Source organism: Heterodontus francisci, chromosome 41 (assembly GCF_036365525.1).
Source record: "Heterodontus francisci isolate sHetFra1 chromosome 41, sHetFra1.hap1, whole genome shotgun sequence".
Lineage (NCBI taxonomy): Eukaryota > Metazoa > Chordata > Chondrichthyes > Heterodontiformes > Heterodontidae > Heterodontus > Heterodontus francisci.
The window spans coordinates 26,510,350-26,533,799 of record NC_090411.1 but is presented as its reverse complement, the minus strand read 5'-3'; the positions used below and the strand labels follow the sequence as shown (position 1 = coordinate 26,533,799).

At 40.8% G+C, this 23,450-nt stretch overlaps 1 protein-coding gene across 1 annotated transcript in view; it reads right to left on the bottom strand.

Annotated features, from left to right (window-relative positions):
- Positions 1 to 16,509, bottom strand: part of gga1 (golgi-associated, gamma adaptin ear containing, ARF binding protein 1) — a 52,576-nt gene extending 36,067 nt beyond the window's left edge. The window contains exons 1-2 of the mRNA XM_068019590.1: positions 16,443 to 16,509; positions 221 to 305 (exon numbers count right to left, since the gene is read on the bottom strand). Coding sequence (XP_067875691.1) covers positions 221 to 305; positions 16,443 to 16,485 — 128 coding nt within the window. The 5' untranslated portion in view covers positions 16,486 to 16,509. The remainder of the gene's footprint in view (positions 1 to 220; positions 306 to 16,442) is intronic.
- Positions 16,510 to 23,450: the final 6,941 nt, after the last annotated feature.

Sequence of the window (23,450 nt, the reverse complement as noted above, 5' to 3'; positions counted from 1 at the left end):
AGGAACCCTCAACACAACTTAAATTTTCTACGACCCCCTGACAAGACTGATATTTTTCCACTGATTCATATCAGCAGATCCCAGAAGGATCTTCAACCACTGAAGCAAGGATGTACAAGTGTCACAGGTTGGTGCTGGTCGATGAAAAGTGTTATATAACAAACTCAAAGTTGGTATACTGCCGTTTGTATTATTGAGCTGGTTTTCTTCTGGTACCTACCCTTCCAATTCCTTGTTCAGTTGGTCGCAGAATGCTTGAATTGAGTCCCATTCCAGCTCTCGGTTTAAAGGATTTGTGGCTTTATCTGCACAGAAAACAAGATAAGTATTAGTCACTATAAGCTCCAGACACTGAATCTTTCTGTCAGAGTCAAGTCAGCTTTAGGACTGGAAAATCAGTATTAATGATTTTCCTGACTTCTAAAATAATCTTTCCACAATCCTATGAAAAATTCAATGATGCAGCACAGGAGTCCATTCTGCCCATCATGCCTGTGCCAGCTCTTGAAAGAGATTTCCAATAGGACCTATTTTCTCTCCTAAAGATACAAACCTATGTGAGGTACTGACCAAATGCCTGTACACTGGCCAAGAGTCATTCTTCAGGTGATATTCTTCTGAGCAACCCAGAACAGTTTGAGCCAGTCTTTGCCTTACACCTGCACACTCAGTTTCCAGGAGCATCAATCAGGAGCAGGAACCCTTCCTAGTGGAAAGGCGCTGAGGACAACTGCACGACCCAAACACCTTTCAAGTATCAGGCTTATAGTGTAAAATGCTTCTTAACTGAGCTTTTAATGACATTGGTAGCTTAATTTGTTGCCATCTGTTTTATCTCTTCATGAAGGCACCTCTTGCAGGAATAATTGCCATTAACCAGGTGAGCCTCGAGTGCTCAGCTTAACCATTTCCACCCCTATCTTAGGATTACTACGACCAATTGTAGTTTCTCTACTGGCTGCCCCAACTAACAGATCCAAGGGTCAAACATGGAACATTTTTGGTTATCGACTACTCAAGAGCCACCAGGGCAGCAGTGTAGTGTGATCTGATTAATGATCCTGCATCACAATATTCATTGTGTCTGCTTTTATCCAGAGGAATGCTATCATTATTGTGCAGTTTTACTTGTATAGCAGCATTCCTCATGATACACAATGACCTAAGGCACTATAAAAGACCCACATAAACAAAGTTATGCAAGGTGACTGGGCAAAGCCAAGGAAACAGATTTTGAAGAAGGGGAGGAGAGACTGAAAGGTGTAGGGATTTAGAAACAGAACTCCAGAATACATGGTGTGGTATCTGAAGGCTCTGTCACTGATAGTGAAATGGGGATTGAAGTAACAAATACTGGACCAGAATCAGGAGGGTGCATGCTGAGACTAAGCGATTAAAGTTCCAGTTTAACAACTGATGCACAAACTTCTTCACTGTAAATTGGCAAAGTCCTGGACCAGGGAATAATCAACAGATGTTGATGTTAAATTTGGAGACAATTTCATCCTTGTAAGTTTTCTGCACGCAGCAATTTGATATGTTAATTTCCATCCCCCTCCCCCTCCAAACCCTCCCCCACCCCCGCACCCCCACCCATGGCTCAGAGAGCAAATCCACTTCCCAGCACAGTACTAAGCCAAACAGCCCTGACGATACAAGATTTTATCCCTGCTCTGTGCCAAGCCAGCTGATCTTGACAGGCAGTGGCTCTGGACGCTATAACTGGTCCTTGGCATCACTGGTTGGGAGGGATTGAAAAATAATTTCTCCATTTGATCATTACTTAGTCGGGTGAGGGTGGATCAGGCTCTGCTTTGATACTGTTCAAATGGCCCTCTACACTCGCCATCTAGGCACATGAAAAGAAAAGTCAATTGGACAAGGTAAGAGAAGGCTAGTGTCACTGTGGAATGCAAAAGACATAGTCTTCAGCACAGGGCAGGTGAAATGTGTGTGTGGGGGGGGGGGGGGGGGGGGAGAAACAGAGGAAAAATCAAATTTCACTTTCAACTTCAATATGATTTTCTCAAATGAGATAAACTTACACACTACCACCTCCTACACTGAAGCACCAACAATCTGTGCTCTCCTTGCCACTTAGAAGATTTATTTCCAATTATATATTCAGGCTTCTGAATATATCATCTGCCTAGCTCATGAAAATGCAGTGACATCTGACAACATACAAAGTAAAACATTTTCTCATGGCACAGGAAAGCCCTACTCCTCTTGCACATAAGTGATTGCCAGCGCCCTGTGGCAAGTAGTGTTTGCTGGGAGTACATGTTGTGTTGGAATATAGGTATAACAGGCTTAATTAAGTAGCATTTAGATATAGTTAATATATTATACCTTTTAGAATTAAAGATTAAATAAATGGTCAGTTTTTAGAACTCAGAGATTCCCCTTTAAGAAGGTAGGGTTAAATATTTCAAGGTCCCTGTTAGAATACAATTTCTGCTGCCAGGGAATTGGAAGGTAAACACACATTGAAATATCCTGTGTGACATCAGTAAGAGGTAGCAGTAAACTTAATTAGTTTATGGGGTTGTTCATGCAGACAGATTGGCTCAAAAGGTTGCTTTACGGTACCATAAAAAAGGCAATTATAGATAATAAAACAATAAATGAAAATGGACTTACAGGAACAAGAGTCAAGTAAACACAATTATAAACATTTTGACCAGATAAATGCTCACAAACTTCAAAAAATAGGGGGTTCCAGTAAAACATTAAGTGGAGAGTTAGTTCATGATGCTTTCAAACATCCATATTTGGTAGTAAGGAAAACACACACAGAAAGGTAGCACCTATATGCTAAGAGGTCATATGACACCTTAGAAATAGTATAAACGTGAAAGGTTCTGAAGCAAACACTTAGAAGTGCTAAATCCTCAAACAACGCTTCTCAACTAAGAGGGATTTAAGGCAAAAGTTTACTTTAAATTTTGATGGATATTCTGAATATTCTAAGATATTTTGCTGTAATAATAGCAAGGTTAAACTTTTGGATTCTATGTTAGAAATCAGATCGTGTGTTACATATCAGTAATATTTGACAGTGATATACTTATCCACTTAAGCATGTTAATTGCATGTTAAATTCTTTAATATACAAAAGTTAATAAATCATCTCATGTAGTATTCTGTATACAACTACAAGAACCCCCTCTCTCTGTCTCTTTAAGTGGAGAGATACATATTGAAGAGAGTTTTCCAGACCCTTATAATATCTGGGATATTTATGACTTAACCATAATTAAAAATAGGCTATCCAAAAGATGGTAATATTCTCTGTTGTTTTTCTTTCATAAAAGATCCCATGGAATCTTTGAAAAGCAGGGGAGTTCTGATGGTGTCCTGGCCAACGTTCAACACCACCAAAACAGATTAACTGGATATTTAACTCCTGTTGTTCATTGGGCTTTGCTGTGTGCAAATTGGCTGCTGTGTTTGTCTAAAAAAAGCGGTTATTGTTGGCTGTGAAATGCTTCGGAACATCCTGAGAATGGGAAAGTCATTCTTTCTTGACTGATAATTAGCATAAATACAAACCTCTCTTCATTCATTTTTGGGAGCTGGGGTAGATACCACTATTTTGACAACATTTCCCCCATTACAAATATGTCAAATAGTAAAAAGTGGTGCTTCCACACGTTGATGACCACAATACTTCCCAATGCAAGTCCTGCCATTCCTGTTTGATCACTACATTAAGCAAGGCAAGCAACTTTGCAAAAAGTGACTTTGAAAAATTTCTGGTATATGATGAACCATCAAGGTTGGGAAAAGAAGCGAATCAAGAAGCAGCAATGCCAAGCCTGGGTTTTAAAAGCCTGTTGACTACAGCAGTGAGGTGTTGTATTCCGCAGTTTTCAGATGCTGGAAAGAATAAACAACAGCAGGAGGGGGCAGCAAACCGCAATTTCAACACAGTGAGGAATGAATAGAGGGGTTACATTTGCAGTTTTCCAATTTGTCCTTTCCATAATCTAGGAAATTTCAGAAGATTACAAGCAATGCATTCACTATCTCTGTAGCCACTACTTTTAAAACCCTAGGATGCAGGTCATCAGGTCCAGGGGACTTGTCAACCTGTAGCCCCATTAGTTTTCCTTGCACTTTTTCTCTAGTGATAGTGACTGTTTTAAGTTCTTTCCTCCCTTTTGCCTCTTGATATTCTTGGAGTACTTTTTCGATGATTCTATACCAGTAATCTTTGCAGCATTGTGTGCCTTTTCTTTGAATTTGATACCATCCTTAACTTCCTTAGTTAGCCACAGATGGTGCATCCTTCGCATAGAATCTTTCTTTCTCAATGAAATATATCTTTGTTGAGAGTTACGAAATATCTCCTTAAACGCCCGCCACTGCTTCTCTACTGTCTTACTTTTTAAACTTATTTTCCCAGTCTACTTTAGCCAACTCGGTCTTCAAACCCTTATGATTGCCTTCGTTTAAATTTAAGACACTAGTTTCAGACCTAAACTTCTCCCCCTCAAATTGAATATGAAATTCTACCATGTTATGATCACTCTTGCCTAGAGGATCATTTACTATGAGGTTATTTATTAATCCTGTCTCATTTCACATTACCAGGCCTAAAATAGCCTGCTCCTGGGTTGGTTCCATTATGTATTGTTCTAAGAAACTATCCTTAATACACTCTATGAACTCACCTGCCAGGCTACCTTTGCCAATTTGATTAGTCCAAGCTCTATGAAGATTAAAATCACCCATGATTATTGCAGTACCTTTCCTATTAGCTCCCATTATTTCTCAATTTATATTCTGTCCCTAGAGTGTAGCTACTGTTAGGGGACCTATAATCTACTCCCACCAGCAACCTATTTCCTTTGCTATTTCTTATTCCCACTCAAACTGATTTTATTTGATCTTGAACTTGCGAGCCAATATCATTTCTCACTACTGTACTGCTCTCCTCCTTTATTAACAGAGGTACCCCACCTCCTTTTCCTTTCTTCCTATTCTTCCAAAATGTCAAATACCCTTGAACATTCTAGTTCGCAGCCTTGGTCACCTTGCAACCACGTCCCTATAATGGCCATCATATCATGCCCATTTATTTCTATTTGGGCTATCACTTCATCCATTTTGTTACGAAAGCTGCACTCATTCAGATTACGAGCCTTTAATTCTGTCTTACCATTTTCCCCTACTCGGACATTATTTGCTGGTGCACTCTTATGTTTGCGTGCTCTGTTCCTTCCTGTCACACTGGTTATCATGATCCGTATCACTACCCTGCACTATTACCTCACCCTTTCTCATTAACTTTCTAAATTTCCCACACTATTTAGTTTAAAAACCTCCCTTTAGCCTTAGTTATACGACTCGCCAGTACATTGGCCCCAGCGTGATTCAGGTAAAGGCCATTCCAACAGTACAGCTCCCTCCTTCCCCAGTACTGGTGCCAGTGCCCATGAATTGAAACCCATTTCTCCTACACCAATCTTTGAGCCATGCATTCAACTCTCTGTTCAACACTCTCAACCATTATTCAAGGAGGGGGGGGGGGGGGCAACAGAAAGCAAGAAACTATAGGCCAATTGGCCCAACATCTGTCATTGGGAAAATGCTAGAACCCATTATTAAGAAAGTAAAAGCAGGGCATTTAAAAAATCATAATGCAATGAAGCAGAGTCAACATGGTTTTATGAAAGGGAAATTGAGTTTGACAAATTTATGAGAGTTCTTTGAGGATGTAACAAGCAAGGTCGATAAAGGGGAAGTAGTAGATGCAGTGTATTTGGATTTCCAAAAGGCATTTGATAAGTTATCACATAAAAGGTTACTGCACAAGAGCTCATGATATCGGGGGTAATATATTATTAGGAAACAGAGAGTCAGGAAAAATGGGCATTTTCAGGTTGGAAAACTAACTACTGGAATGCCACAGGGACCAGTGCTGGGGCCTCAACTATTTACAATCTATATTAATGACTAGGATGAAGAACTGATTGTATTGTAGCCAAATTTGCAGACGATACAGAGATAGATAGGAAAGTAAGTTGTGAGGAGGACACAAGCTATAGATAGGTTAAGGTGAGTGGGCAAAAATTTGGCAGATGGAGTATAAATGTGGAAAAGTGTGAGGTTGCCCACTTTGGCAGGAAGAATAGAAAATCCGATTATTTACATGGAGAGAGACTGCAGAATGCTGCAGTAGAGGGATCTTGGTTTCCTCGTGCCTGAATCACAAAAGGTTATTCAGGTACAGCATGTATTTATTTATTTATTTATAGATACAGCACTGAAACAGGCCCTTCGGCCCACCGAGTCTGTGCCTACCATCAACCACCCATTTATACTAATCCTACATTAATCCCATATTTCTACCACATCCCCACCTTCCCTCAATTCCCCTACCACCTACCTAAACTAGGGGCATTTATAATGGCCAATTTACCTATCAACCTGCAAGTCTTTGCTGTGGGAGGAAACCTGAGCACCCGGCGAAAACCCACGCGGTCACAGGGAGAACCTGCAAACTCCACACAGGCAGTACCCAGAATTGAACCCGGGTCGCTGGAACTGAGAGGCTGCAGTGCGAACCACTGCGCCACTGTGCCGCAGGAAGGCAAATGGAATGTTAGCATTTATTATAAGGGGGATGGAGTATAAAAGTTGGGAAGTCTTGCTACAACTGTACAGGCATTGGTGAGACTGCACCCAAAGTACTGTGTACAGTTTTGCTCTCCATACTTAAGAAGGTATATGCTTGCATTGGAAGCAGTTCAGAAAAGGTTCACTAGGCTGATTCCTGGATGAAGGGGTTGTCCTATGAGGAAAGGTTAAGCAGGTTTGGCCTATACTCATTGGAGTTAAGAAGAATGAGAGGTGACCCTTCTTGAAGATTCTGAGGGGGCATGACAGGGTAGATGCTGAGAAGATGTTTCCCCTTTTGGGGGAATCTAGAACTAAGGGGCACAGTTTAAAAACAAAGTGTCTTGCTTTTAAGACAGAGATAAAGAGGAGGAATTTCTTCTCTCAAGGTGTTGTCAATCTTTGGAATTCTCTTCCCCAGAGAGCAGTGGAGGCTGGGTCATTGAATATATTCAAGGCTGAGTTAGACAGATTTTTGATCTACAAGGGAGTCAAAGGTTATGGGGGCAAGCAGGGAAGTGGAGTTAAGGCCACAATCAGATCAACCATGATCTTATTAAATGGTGAAGCAGGCTTGAGGGGCCAAATGGCCTACTCCTGCTCTTATTTCTTATAAAGGATATAATAAAAATCAGGGAATATGTAAGGTAAAGGCAAAGCTGCTAAGCTCTGGAATTCCTTCCCTAAACCTCTCTGCCTCACAACTTCTCTCACTCCTCTAAGATGCTCCTTAAAGCCTATGTCTTTAACATTGTTTTCCATCACCTGTCCGAATATCTCCTTATGTGGCAGTGTGTCAAATTTTGTTTAGTAATGCTCTTGTGAAGCACCTTGGCACATTTTACTATGCTAAGGGCACTATATAAATGGAAGTTGTTGTACAAAGGAGAACCTATGTGACAAATTATTTCAGAAACTCGAATCACATTGGGGCTTGGTACAAACTCCTATAGAAAACTAGTAAATTGCCTATGACGTGGCACAGTCAGTTCAGGAATGACTGTAGCCAGATCTGCTGCTATACTGTGATAGTTTACACAGCAAAACTGAATAGGAAATGTTGACATAGCAAATGCTGACAAAAACGTGGGAACAAAAAAAAACAGGAAAAAGGTTTTGAGACCAGAAAGGGTGCTTTGCAAAATCTCACTCAACAAGTTAGGGCAAATTAACATTTTATTTCACCCAATGTAGAAGAGGTTCACAGTAAGTAAAACAATATCTACATTGTAAATTTGTAGAAAGTTAAATGAAGTTGTGTTAACTACACAATTCACAAGTCTAAAACATTTTCATCAACAAAAATTACTGAACAGATTTTCACAGCGATGAACTACTAACATATAAGAAGACAAGGTTGACATTTTTTTTTATATTAAACATAATTTTAAAGCACAGGAGAAGGCCATTGAGTCTATCACAACTGTGTTGGCTCAGTGGAAGAGCTGTCCACTTGGTCTCATTCCTTTTAATTCTTTCCTTTTTCAAATATTTATCCACTTGCTATTATGGATTCTGCTTAAAACGATTACAGTTTTTGCCTCCACTGTTCTACCCAGGAGGCCATTCCATGTCACGATCACTCTTTGTATGACGATAAACTTTCCTGATATCAGCTCTCAATTTGCTGTTTACTAATACGAACCCTGACCCCATGTCCTATTCTCATAATTTAATTTAATTATATACGTTTTCCTTTTCTAGACCATTTACAACCTTGCATATCTGTATACGATCACCTCTCAAATGGCTCTTCATAGCTGAAAGAGCTCAAGTTGCTCCCCTCCTTTCTCATTACTGGTGACTGAGGGGATCAGCCTTGTGACTCTTTTTTGCAACACTTCCATGGACTCAATGCATCTCAGTGGTCAGAACTGGACACAATGCTCAAGGTGTGGTCTGCCCCAAGCTCTATAACTTCACTTAATTTTCTCCAAGTTTGCAATGTAGATATTGTTTTACTTACTGTGAACCTTTTCTACATTGGGTGAAATAAAAGGTTTCTGTTAATCACTTCTTTGTCCCAACTTGTTGATTGAGATTTTGTGAAACACCCTTTCCAATCACAAACCTTATTTCCTATTGGTGCTTTTTGTTCCCACTTTTTTAGCAATATACAATGGTAAATATTGACATGTCAATACTTAGATCTGCTCAGAATGCCATGCGTTCATTGCCTCTAGGACTTTTTATACAAAATTGCAGTAACTCATGCTACATGTGGTATGTACACACTAAACAATTTGTGATCTGTGGAAGGTGAGGTTTTATGAAGTGAACGGCTTTTCTCACTCCATGCTTTATGTTTCTAACTTCCCTCAAGGTGATCTTCAACTGACTCTGTGGTCTCTGGATAGTAATTTTCTAGGAATAAGGAAGTAGTTAAAAAGAATCTCACAGATGTGTCCATCACATCAGCCAGTGAGACAGCTGTGAGACTCCTTCCATTCATACACAATGGCGAACTGACACCCACACGTATGTTTACCCTTGGAGGTGTGGATCACAGTTTTCTTACCTGTCATTTGGGGCTGCCCCGTGAATACAAGAGATTCTTTTGCATATCACACACAGCACTATTTTTCGCCGTTTGTCTAATTCTACGTTGAAGTCACAATTGCATTTTTGCCAATCCTGATGTGTTACATCTACTTTGAAAACTCTGTTGAGCTTTATGAAATAACGGTCCTACTTTACAGTGCTCTCAGTGGCAGTTTCTATGCGATTTGTGAGCTTTGTAATGCTGCAAACCATTTAATAGTGTGCGTAAACCCAGAGCACAGAATTTAAGTTTGTATCATCTGTTTTGAACTAATACAGCTTTCAACTCGAGACTGCCTGTGCAAAGTGGGTACAAAGTCAAGTAGTTTCCACTGGTTGAGCAGGTTGAAAATATGCCTTTCAATTGTGACATGGAAAATAATCCATCTGCATTTTTGGAAGAGGAGATGGAACTATTTGAGATAACTTATAAACACTCCTAATCTCTTTTCGCATTCAGCTCTTATTAGAAGCAGTAAGGCTCAACAGATCTGTCCACAATTCAGCGTTTAATTAATTCTCTCCCGCTGATACAAACATAACTTAAACGAGCTGCAAAGCACAGTGCACATTAGCTTGGGTCAGTTGATAGCACCGTTTCTGAGACAGAAGGTTGTGGGTTCAAACCTCACTCTGGACTTGAGCACATGAGCTAGGCTGACAGTTATTCAGTGTTCAAAGGGCGGCTGCATTGTCAGAATTGTATCTTTGAGCAGAGATATTAAGGTGAGGCCCTGACTGCCTGTTCAGGTATAGACTACCCATCCCATGACAGCATTAGAAGTGAAGCAGGGAATTGACCCACAATCCAGACTGACATTCCTCCCTTAACCAACAACAACTTGAAAAAAAAAAGTTAGCATTTATCTCATTGCTGTTTATAGGATCTTTTTATGCACAAAATGGCTGCTGATTTGCCTGGATGACAACAATGACTGCACTTCAAACTAATTTATTGAATGTGAACTACTTTCGAGAGAAGATAAAGAATTTTAGAAAGGATTTCCTTCTTTTTCTGAATGGCCTTTTTATTTGAATGCAGTTTTTAAAAATGCTCATCTTGGAATTGTGCTATTTGCTAAATAAGTGTTTGATAACAAATTATTCTGCTGAATTAATTCATATTTTTTCAAAATCAGGCCAATACAAAATAAATTATGGTACAGTGAAAAATAAGTTAAAAGTTCAGAGTCAGATCCCAGTTTCTGCATATGATTGTAAGGTTTAATATAAGTTTTGAAAATCACTGTTTGGGAAATAGGTAACATATTTTACAGCTCATAAGCAACACAACTACAATGTTGTGGATATTCATGTGACAGATGCAAATGAAGCCCATCTCATCCACTGCAGGGAAATAGGACCAGGTGGTTTAGCTGCTTCAGCAACATGTACAAAAACATTTTTTTTTTTTTTGTAAAACATTTACAACAAGCGAGATGAGCCATCACATGAGCACACAGCTGTGTCGATCCCAAAGGGATTTTTGGCACAGTGAGCTGAATCCTATTGGAGTTTCATCAGGTCATCTCGGAGGCACTAGCTTCATCGAAGAAAACTGGTATAGGATTGTTTTATGTACAATCATTAACCAGCAAGTTTAAAAATTGGTATTTGAGATTTTTATTTTTGAGTTTCCCAAATATGAAAACTAAAGGAAAAAAAACACAGATTGGGGGATTCAAACCCAAAGCCTTTGAGGCTTACTACCATCAACTTGCATCAAACCAACACTCACAATGAGCCCTGCAGAGGGAAATCCCCCAGTCAACTCATCACACAATAACGCAACAAGACACATGGATGCAGGAATTTTGGTTGTATGTATTATGAATAGCACAAGCTGCATTGTAATACAAGACATTCTGGGGTTCACTTAATGTTGAAAAACAAAATTTTTTCTGGGTTCTGGTCCTTATTTCCAGCTCTAATGAACAGCACGATTTTCTATATAGGGTTACAGCATTCCCCTATATTAAACAGTATATTTAATCCAATATCATGCCATTTGATCATGGAAAGATGCTACAATACCAGCTGGCAAAAGAATAAAACATAATTTTCTACACATTATACTGAAAAATACACTTTTAAAAGTATATTGCAAGGCAGCAACACATCTCAGCGCTGAGGTAATGCTAATAATTCACCCACTGTTGCATTAACACATTGTAACGCACCATCCCAATCTAGCTTACTGTCAGGGTGCATTCCCATTATTACTGCTGTGAAGTAATTTTATTTTGCGCTGTACACTGTAATTATAGTGTAAATTGAGCCTGAATCCACAGTCAGGGCCTGACCTGAAATGCTGGGCAGTATTTTTCTTCAGAGGAAACTCAAGCCTCGGTACTCAGATAGAGCAGTGAGAAACCAAAACCATTTTTCAACAATGCTGAACATGCACGGTAGACCCACCGGCATCAAGCTTTGTCCATATCCTCTGGAACATGTTTTGCTATAATCTGCAACTTAGAAAATTTTATTATTTACCCTACACCTGACAACAGTGACTACACTTCAAAAAGTACTTCATTGGCTGTAAAGCGCTTTTAAGACGTCCGGTGGTCAAGAAAGGCACTATATAAATGCAAGTCTTTTTTTTACACCACCTTAGGGGATGGGGAGAAGAAAGGCTCCAGAAAAGTGGAAGGAGATTTGCTGCAGGAGCTTTTATACTGCTGGGAGCCTGCATGATCTACAGAAAGTATAGCCTTATCCCATTTAGATTTTTTTTTTTAAAAGACACGGGGCTCAACATTAGTCACTTTTAACTCAGTGCTGTTTAGACTCCAAAAAGTTGGTGTTCATGAACAGGTTCCCAGAATTCACACTACTAGATCCAGCTGCCAAATGCAGAATTGCAGGCCCAGAAAATAAAACAGATCTGTGATTCTACTGCCAGGATGACAGAGATAGATTTTGTAATGCAAATGCAGGGGAGCTGACTCTCAGTTGCCTATGGCCTGAAACACGAATTAAACACTTTATTGGAACGCGATTTACTTCTTGTATTATGCCCTTAATTCACCATGTCAAACTGTTCCTATCACTAATAAAAAAATGTAGCCAGCAAACCGTTATCCCTGCTTGAAATACTCTCCCCAGACAACACAATTCTGGAGGGACAAATTCTATAATCTACTTGTTCTGTTGGGCATTTTTACACAGTCAAGATATACACAATGGGAAAGTTTTACTTATCCTCAGTTATACTTCAATAAAACTGAAATTGGACAATCTGATTTAACAGGATATTTAGTAACGTAACCTAAAAATATCTGGGGTCAAATGTGAGTTCTGTACTCAAAAACTAATACTTATTTAGAAGAAAGACTTGACAACGATATGTGAACTTTGGCGCTATTTGAGTGTTTTGTCATCCAAGCAACAATTAAAAGGCATCTCGTTGATCCGCCTATAAAAGACGTAGAAAAACATAATTGTACCAATTACACTATAGGAACCAGAGATACAAATTAACAGGTAATTACTGTTTCTCCGCCACAGGATCAGTAATTTGAGGGAGTCATCTAAAAGGTCCTTAAGACTATATTTTACCACTTACATGACACAGCCACATTGCCACCCTCATTTGTCTACAATACCATTGCACAGGATAGGTTATTTCAAACCAGCTGCAATTTAGTCATGGAATAGTGTTTATTGACATAGTGTAGATAAAGATATCATTTGAATTAATAAGCTGGGAAGCTCTGGTATTGTCAGAAATAAATGGGAAAAAGGTATATATTGTACATATGGATTAGACTGCATTGTTTAACATTTAGGCATTGGAACTGCTAATTCAGACCTTTTTTTTTAATAAAAAGTGTTCACCATATAATACGTTACCATGTCTATTTAATATTCTTCTTATACAATTCAACCAAGTTTTCACAATCAGTGTCAGTGAATCATGAGTGACACAGAGCAGCAGCCCTGGATATCATGGATGAAAATAAACACTTTGTCCTCAATATTACCCTCGACATCCTCCCTAAAACAATTAGCTGACGGGAACAAGTGCACAACTTTTACAAAAGCCAATCTGCACTCACAGATGAAGCAACCACAATTTAATTTTACATAGATTTCCGTCACGGGCTTGACACAATAGAAGTTTATAAATGAATACTGCACCTGTTGGACATTTGAATAAAAAAGTGAAAAAATCCCCCACCATTGTGCTGGATTCTATGTAAACATTCTTTTAAAACACATCCATTCCATCCATAGAATACGGTTGAGGATTATTTTTATGGAAAAACAGTAGGCTGAAAAAAATAAAGAGAGAAAGGGCAGGAAGATTCTCCAGGCATCAGTAAGCAGTCAGAGGAAGTGACCTGTTTTTATTTGACACTAGTGCCGTTGGGTTAAGTAATATGGCAACTTTACTACCACATTATTAATTTAAAAAATGTTGCTTTATAGAGTTAGCTAGACCATTAGCAGAGTTTGCATTCCTGTTATTCCAGGGACACTATCTTAGCTGTGATGAACTGAACAGGGTTGTAGCGATTCATTCCATTCCACCTCCAAATTGACCCACTTTTCGAGACTACAGCTAACAGAAGCAGTGTCAGCTGCATTACAATAATAATTCCTTAATCTTTTCTGAAAATTGTTGAGATATCCAGCACTTAAACCCTCATGAAGAGTGAGTTTACACAAAACTTTGTTGAAAAATAGTCGCATTTTTGAGGATAATTCACAACTTATAGAAGAGTTAAATCAATGTGAAGAAAATGGCAGCCCGGTATCACCAGCACTATGAAAAGACGACTCCTAAACAAGCCGCAGATTCATGTTTAATCAATCACTCAAATCCAGCTACCTCAGCTGAGCAAGTTCAGCCATTTCCCAGTCAGCGTCCAGGCAGATGTGTGTGTGACAGCAGTGTCACATCAGAGGGGGGACAAAAAATACCGATCGCTTCCAGACACATCCGGTAAAAATCCTGCTTCTGATTTGCTTGTTATCCAAAACTCTGCTGTCCATAGCCTGACTCGCACCTAGTCCTGTTCACCCATCACCCCTGGGCTCGCTGACTTACACTGGCTGCCAGTCTGACAACTCATCAACTTAAAATTCTCATCCTTGTTTACATCCTTTTTACATGGCCTTGCCTCTCCCTAATCTCCTACAACCCTCTGAGATCGCTGCACTCCTGCAATTCTAGCCTCTTGCACATTTCTGATTTTAACTGCTCTTCCATTGACAGCCATACTTTCAGCTGCTTAAGTCCCAAGCTCTGGAAATACCTCCCAAATATCTCGTGGCTCGGTGTCAAGTTTTGTTTGACTGCGCTTCTGTGAAGCACCTTGGAACATTTTCCTATGTTAAAGTTGCAATATAAATTAAGTTGTTTTTATACACCAGCACTGCAAGAGCGTATAGATCAAAGGCTGTTAATTCAACAGCTATTGTATCATGCGACTTCCAGCATGGTAGAAGGTGAATGAGTTGCCCAATTCCAATGTTTCTATCTAAGGATCCTAGATCATCTGGCCTGCCCCATCTTGCAAGACTTCAGACAATACTGCTGACTGTACTGCAGTTCACATGCTGGTCTGGAATACAGGTAATCTGGAATCCATTCAGGAAACGTGGGAGCCTGATACAAGATGTTAGCTGTCCTGAAAGATCCTTCCTCTCTTTCCTTCAGTAGACTGAACTTCAAATGATAGCCCTGACTCGGTGGGTAACACCACCACCTCTATGTGTAAAAGTTTTCATTCAAGCCCAGAGACATAATCCAGTCTAACATTTCAGTACAGTATGAGGGAGCGTGCACTGTCGCAAGTGCCATATTTTGGCTGAAACGTTAAACCAAGTCTACCCCTTAAGGTAGACATAAAACATCCATGGCACTATTTGAAGCAGAGCAGGCGAGTTGTCCCCGGTGGCCTGGCCACTATTTATCACTTAACCAACAGCTTTAAAAAAAAAGGACTGTCAAGTCACTATCACATTTCTGTTTGTGGGACCAGGCTGAGAGAGATTTTTGTTGCCATGCTTCCTACATTACAGTGACCACCCGTTAAAACAGTACTTCTTTGACTATAAAACACTTAGCAACACCCAGAGATCAGGAAAAGAGCAATATGAATGCAATTTTTTTTTTGCATTTTGCTCAGAGGGAGAAGCAAAGAATGGAAATTATAGAAGTCATTATACCAAGAACTCATTCAATCCAAGGGGAATAAAAAAAAGAGAAACAAGTGGTGCTGAATCCATTCAATGACCACTTATCTTTCAGAACCTGTGTACATCTCTAGTATTTATTTCAACTGTATGGACTAAACTTGAATTTCAACTTTAACTTATAGGGTAATGAAGCAAAACATCCCAAGATACTTTGCAGGTGCATTATGAAGCAAAATTTGGCATTAAACCACATAAGGAGCTATTAGGACATGCAACCAAAGCTTGGACAGAGGGGCAGGCTTTCAGCAGTGACTTAAAAGGAGGTAGAGAGGTGGAGCCAAAAACAAAAATGCTGGAAATACTCAGGACAGGCAGCTTCTGTGGAGAGAGAGAGAAAGAGAGAGAGAGGAAAACAGACTTAACATATGAGGCCAGTTCTGATGAAAAGTCAAAGACCTCAAATCTTAACTCTGTTTTGTTCTCTCCACAGATGCTGCTTGATCTGAATAATTCCAGCATGTTCTGTTTTTATTCCAGATTTCCAGCATTTTGCTTTTGTGGTAGAGGTTTAGGGAGGGAATTCCAAAGCTTATGGTCCAGGCAGCTGACTGCACAGCAATTTCCTTTTTGCAAATCTGCAGATTCCCTGACCATAAGGCTCAAAATCCTGTTTTTAGAGAAATAAGGCGTTTGAGGTTTTAACCCCATTCAGTCAAGAGGCAGACCAGCTCAGCAGGAAGCTCCACCCACCTACAGCCTGATTGGCAGGCAGCGCCTCATTAGCATATCCCCGAGCCGTCCGATTGGCCGGGGCTGCTGTCAGTCACGGGCACTTCCGTATTATTCCCCCCACACTCAAAATCCACCTTAACATTAATCAATAAACAATTCCCGTCATCGAAAAGGTTTAAAAATTAGAAAAAAAATAACTAGCTTATTCATAAAAGTTCAACTGCTTTTAGCCAAAAGCTGCCTTCCAGAATATTCTAAGACAAATTCAACAACGTTGCATTCAATTTTCAATCAACGCCAATTCCAATCAATATCATGCCCGTCTTTCTGTAAATAATCTATTTCTAATTCCCCTTATTTTATTTGCAAGGTTTTCCGCCGCTCCCACTCACTCAGCCGCAACTCCAGACTCTCCTCCTCCGGCGGAGCCGCCATCTTGGAACAACTCCAATTCTCGCGAGATTTCCTCTACCCCGAGACTTGGCTCCGCCAGACCACTCGTTCTTAAAGCGGTAAACAGCCTCATCTTGTCTTAAAGTGGTAATGACTAACTGGAGAACTTCAGCACACACACACACACGAATGGATGCCGGCCTTGCCCATGCCTGCCACATGCCATGAGCTGCGCAAAATAAAAAGTAGTGCAAAAGGAAAAGCAAAAGACTGCACCTTCTAAAATCTGGGACAAAAACAGAAAATGCTGGAAATACTCAGCGGGTCTGATGAAGGGTCAGTGGCCTGAAACATTGGGTGGAATTTTATGCTCTCCCCCATAGCGGGTTTGGAGGTGAGAAGAGCAGAAGATCGGGTGGGATGGTGGTGGAAGGGGTTGTTGCCACCATCCAGCCTCCACCAAAATTTAATCTGAGGCGGGAAGGCCTGTGAATGGCCAATTGTCACCAGTTGAGGCCCTTATCTGGGTAATTAACCTCCAATTAAGGGCCTTTTCCCGCAACAGCTGTGTTGGGCAGCCCTGTCGCTGCAAGGGAAGCACCGCCACTGAGCGGGCTCTGGTGAAGGGTGGGGGTGGTCCCTCATTCAAAGGCACTGAACGAGAGACCCGACATTTGGAAGGGGGGGAGGAGCTGCTGAGGGCCAACCCCCTCCTCCGGGACTCCCACCCAACAAGACCCCTTCCCACCCTGACTTATCTGAGGCCTAGCTCCAGCAATGCTGCTTGGCCTCCAGGACAGTCCCTCCAGTAGCAGTCATCGCCTCCACAACGTCATGGCAGCTGCCGGTCTCTGATTGGCCAGCAGCTCTCCAAGGGCAGGACTTCCAGCGACAGGGTCATAAATCATATAGAAGGTCCGCCGCTGTCCACAAGTGCCTGATTGGCACTAAATTCGGCGAGCCTTCCAGAAAAGAGGCGACGTGGGGATCTCCGCATCAGTTTCCCCTTACGTTGCGTCCCCCGCCGCCAGCATAAAATTCCCAACATGACATTGTTTCCCCATCCACAGATGCTGCCATTCTTGTCTCAAATCCCTCCAAGGCCTCACCCCTCCCTCGCTCTGTAATCTCAAGCCCCACAACCCTCTGCAATATCTGCACCCGTCTAATTCTGGCCTCCTGAGGGTCCCTGATTTTAATTGTTCCATCACTGGAGGCCATGCCTTCAGTTGCCTAGGGTCTAAGCTCTGGAATTCCCTCTGTACACCTCCCTGCCTCACTACATCGCTTTCCTTCTTTAACACACATCTTAAAACCTATCTCTTTCATCTGACCTAATATCTCATTACATAGCTCGGTGTCATAGAACATAGACAAAATACAGCACAGAAGGAGGCCATTCAGCCAATCATGTCTGCGCCGGCCGAATAAGCTACCCACCCAAACTAATCCCACCTTCCAGCACCTGGTCCATAGTCCCACAGGTTACAGAACCTTAGATGCAAGTCCAAGTACCTTTAAAAAGAATTGAGGGTTTCTGCATCCACCACTGATCCTGGCAGTGACTTTCAGACACCCATCACCCTCTGGGTGAAAAAGTTTTTCCTCATGTCCCCTCTAATCCTTCTACCAATCACCTTAAATCTGTGCCTCCTGGTAATTGACCTCTCTGCTAGGGGAAACAGGTCCTTCCTGTCTACTCTATCTAGGCCCCTCAAAATTTTGTGCACCACAATTAAGTCACCCCTCAGCCTCCTCAACACCAGGGAGAACAACCCCAACCTCTCCAATCTTTCCTCATAGCTGCAACCCTCAAGCCCTGGCAACGTTCTTGTAAATCTCCTCTGTACTCTCTCCAGAGCAATTATGTCCTTTCTGTAATGTGGTGACCAGAACAGTATGCAATACTCCAACTGCAGCCTAACCAGCGTTTTATACAGTTCCAGCATTACATCCTTGCTTTTGTACTCCATACCTCGGCCAATAAAGGAAAGCATTCCATATCCCTTCTTCACCACTCTACCTACCTGTCCTGTCACTTTCAGGCACCTGTGCACATGCACTTCATGGTCTCTCACTTCTTCTACCCCTCTCAATATCCTCCCGTTTATTGTGTATTCCCTCGCTTTACTTGCCCTCCCCAAATGCGTCACCTCACACTTCTCAGGATTGAATTCTATTCGCCACTTATCCACCCACTCAACCAAACCATTGATATCATTCTGGAGTTCACAACTCTCCTCCTCCCTATTAACTACATGGCCAATTTTTGTGTCATCAGCAAATTTCCCAATCATGCTTCCCACTTTTCAGTCCAAATCATTAATATATACCACAAACAGCAAAGGACCCAACACTGAGCCCTGTGGAACACCACTGAAAACCACTTTTCATTCACAAAAACATCAGTCAACTACTACCCTTTGTTTCCTGAGCCAATTCTGGATCCAACCTGCCACATTGCCCTATATCCCATGGGCTTTCATTTTACTGACCAGTCTGTATGCTGGACCTTGTCAAATGCCTTACTAAAGTGCATGTAGACCACATCCACTGCACTACCCTCATCAATCCTCCTTATTACTTCCTCAAAAAACTCAATCAAGTTAGTTAACATGACCTTCCCTTAACAAATTCATGCTGACTATCACTGATTAATCCGTGCCTTTCTAAGTGACAGTTTATCCTGTCCGTCAGAATAGAATCTAACAATTTACCCACCATCGAGGTCAGACTGACTGGCCTATAATTACCTGGCTTATCCCTCGCACCCTTTTTAAACAATGGTACAACGTTTGCAGACCTCCAATCATCTGGTACATTGCCTGTATCTTCTGAGGATTTGAAGATCACCTTCAGCGCATCCGCTATTTCCTCTCTGGCTTCCTTTAACAGCCTGGGATGCAAAACATCCGGTCCTGGTGATTTATCCACTTTCAGGGATGTCAGACCCTCAAGTACTTCCTCTCTCATTCTTTCTTTTTTTTTCTTTTGGGCCTCCTTATCTCGAGAGACAATGGATACGCGCCTGGAGGTGGTCAGTGGTTTGTGAAGCAGCGCATGGAGTGGCTATAAAGGCCAATTCTAGAGTGACAGGCTCTTCCACAGGTGCTGCAGAGAAATTTGTTTGTCGGGGCTGTTGCACAGTTGGCTCTCCCCTTGCGCCTCTGTCCTTTTTTCCTGCCAACTAATAAGTCTCTTCGACTCGCCACATTTTAGCCCTGTCTTTATGGCTGCCCGCCAGCTCTGGCGAACGCTGGCAACTGACTCCCACGACTTGTGATCAGTGTCACAGGATTTCATGTCGCGTTTGCAGACGTCTTTAAAGCGGAGACGTGGACGGCCTCTCTCATTATGCTCATCATATCTAATATTTCACACTCCTCCTCTTTAACTACAATGCCTGCATCAACCCTCTCCTTTGTGAAGTCAGAGACAAAAACTCATTAAAAACTCTGCCCACATCTTCTACATCCACACATAAGTTCCCCTGTACATCTCTGCTAGGCCCTACCCTTTCCTTAGTTATCCTCTTACTTTTAATGTACTGATAAAACATCTTTGGGTTTTCCTTGATTTTACCTACCAATAATTTTTCATGTCCTCTCTTTGCTTTTCTAATTTCCTTTTTTACTTCACCCCTGCACTTTCTATACTCCTCTGGACTTTCTAAAGTATTAAGATATTTGTGATCATCATAAGCTTTCTTTTTTTGCTTTAACTTACCCTGTAAGCTGATAGATAACCAGGGGGCTCTAGATTTGGTAGTACCACCCTTATCTTTGTAGGGACATGCCTACACTGTGCCTGTAGTATCTAGCTCTTGAATGCCTCCCACTGGTTTGCCACTGATTTTCCTTCAAGAAGCTCATATTTTGTTTTATAATGCCCCTCTGAAACGCCTTGGGATAGTTTATTACGTCAAAGGCGCTAAAGAAATTTAAGTTGTTGTTGTATATGTGTATCCCTTACTTTCAATAAAAGCTGAAAGAAAATGTGAATTCTCACATTTTTTCAGAAATGACTGTAAGAACTTGCAAATATATACAGCCTTTCACAATCTCCGGGCATCCCAGTTTACAGCTTTAAAGCTACACTTTCTGCCTGAAGTTGTAAGGTCGGGAAACATGGCAGCCAATGTGTACACAGCAAGGTCCCATAAACCGCAATGAGGGTAACGACCAGATAATCATTCCAAAAAGACAGCACCTCTGATAGTGCAGCAATCCTGAAGTGGGACTCAAACCCTATTGACTTGGAGGTGAGAGGGTTACCACTGACATCACCAAGGAAGGAGAAACACTGAGAATAGAACAGTGCAGCTTTGCAAAATTAAAATGGGCAGAGCCACAGAACAAATATAACCAGCAATTCAAACAATTAGCTTGTAGCCTGGTTGGAGGGATAGTGTGATGTTCACTACATGAACTTAATGTTGAAGTGTCAGCTCAACCCAGTGATAGCACTCTCCCTTTTGAGAAAATGGTGGGTTCAAGCCCACAGTGCAGGAGTTGAGCACCTGATAAAGGCTGATACTTTGGTCCAGCAATGAGGGAGTGCTGCATTGTCAGTGGTCTCTTCTTCCAGAGGACATATTAAACCAAGGCTCCAGCTATCTGTGCTGTCCATGCATTCCTTTGAGGCTCAGGTTCTGATGAAAGGGCACAGACCTGAAATGTTAACTCTGTTTCTCTCTCCACAGATGCTGCCTGACCTGCTGAGTATTCCAGCATTTTCTGTTTTTACTTGAGGCTCGAGTTGTTGCTGCAGCAGGTGACATAGTTCAGTGACAGCTTTCGTCCTGAAGCAAGGTCACCTCAGACATTGCACCTTAGTCAAGTTCAGATAGGAGCAGAAGTCCCTAAAGACCCACTGTGGATATGGCCTGCACACTGTGAGCTATGGATAATATATACATACGTGGATATGGGGATAGCGAGAGATGATGGAGTTGAGGCAGAAGAACGTTTATTGAATGGCAGAGCAAGCTTGTGAAGTGATTTATGACTTTAACCCCTTATAGGGACTAAACCAAATCAGGAGTACATCCCTATGAATCTCCTTTAATCAAGTTCAAACCAGACAAATTCTCAGACACTAATTTGGGTCCAAAGAATTGTACTGGCTTTCCCTTAAAGAAAGAAAACCAACAGAGAATATTACCATCTTTCGGATGGCCTATTTTAATACTTACGGCTCAGTCATAAATATCCCAAATGTTATAAGGGTCTGGAAAACTCTCTTCAATACGTATCTCTCCACTTAAAGAGACACAGAGAGGGGGTTCTTGTAGTTGTATACAGAATAGTACATGAGACGATTTATTAACTTTTATACATTTATTAAAGAATTTAACATGCAATAAACTTAAGTGGATAAATATATCACAACATCAAATATTACTAAAAGATATAGCACATATTCTTATTTCTAACATAGAATCCAAAAATTTAACCTTGCTAACGTTACAGCAAAATTATCCTAGAATATCCATCAAAATTTAAAGTAAACATTTACCTTAAATCCCCCAAGCAAGGCATGGGATGGGATGAGAAGTGTTGTTTGAGGATACAGCACCCCTAAACTTTGCTTTCAAAACCTCTCATTTTATAGTATTTCTAAGCTGTCATCTGACTTCCAGCATTTATGTGACCTTCCTGTATTCTTTTTAAAATCCATATCTTTAATTACCATTTCCACTTAAGGTTTTACTGGAATTTGAAGTTGTGAGCTTTTATCTGGTCAAAATGTTTATAATTGTGTTTACGCGACCACTTGTTCCTGTGAGTCCATTTTCTATAATTGCCTGTTTTATGGTACCTTAAAGCCAATTTGTTTGCATCAACAACCCCATAAACTAATTAAGTTTATTGCTACCTTTTACTGAGGTCATACAGGATATTTCAATGTGTGTTTTTAATCTTCCAATTCCCTGGAAATAGAAATTCTAACAGGTGGACCTTGAAACTTTCTAACTTCTTAAAAGGGGAAATTCAGTGAGGTCTGAAAACTGACCATTTATTAAATCTTTACTTCTAAAAGGCATAATACACTAACTATTTCCAAATTCTACTTAATTAAGCCTGTTATACCTATATTCCATCACACTTGAAGGACAGAATTGCCTACTTCTAATCCTATTTCTTATCTTCAGATGGCACCAATTTAGTTGCTGAAACTGATGGGCCAAATTATAACACAAAGTGAGACTGTTTCTATGATCATATAACTATCAATTATTAACCATCAAGAAAGGAACTTGCATTTAAGTTGTGCTTTTTATATCATTGCGGCATCATATAATACTTACTTCCAAGGAAGTGCTTGTGCAAGTTACAAACAGCAAGGTCCAAAACATTAATGAGCTAAATGATGAGTTAATCTGTTCCAATAGCTTTGGTCGAGGATAAATCTTGGCCAGGACACCAGGAAGAACTTCCTATGCTCTTCTTCAAATAGTGCCGTGGAACCTTTTATGTCCAAGATTTTTTATTTTAGATGGAGACTGCAGTGTAATGTTTCAACTGAGTGAATAGTAATCTATAAAAGTGTTAATTTTTTAAAAATGCTTTTTTCCATAATTGTCCCTCTCCATTAAGGTCAGGATGAGTCACTACTCATGGTGCATGGTAGAGACAAACAGTCAACAGATCTCCTGTGCAGTTTCACTTTGGCAAATATTTGCTATCCTCCCCAGACTGCAGTGATTGGCATCTGGTACCTTGTGTGTTTATGTGTGGTCCTAGGCAGTATGAGTCTTTTATTAACTGGAGGGGTTATAGCCTGTACTGTCTTTATCTGAAGTATGCACATATTTGCCAACAGGTGTCACTAATAGCTTTGCTAGAGAATCGGAATTACCTGTTCTCATTTCTCTCCTTGATCCAGGGGTACCGTGTCCCACTATCCTGGCACTTCCACCGTGCTAGCTAAGTTTAGTTAACATGAAAATCAAGAATTTGAACCAGGAATTACATAACTTCGGATCTGTATAATTCAATAACACA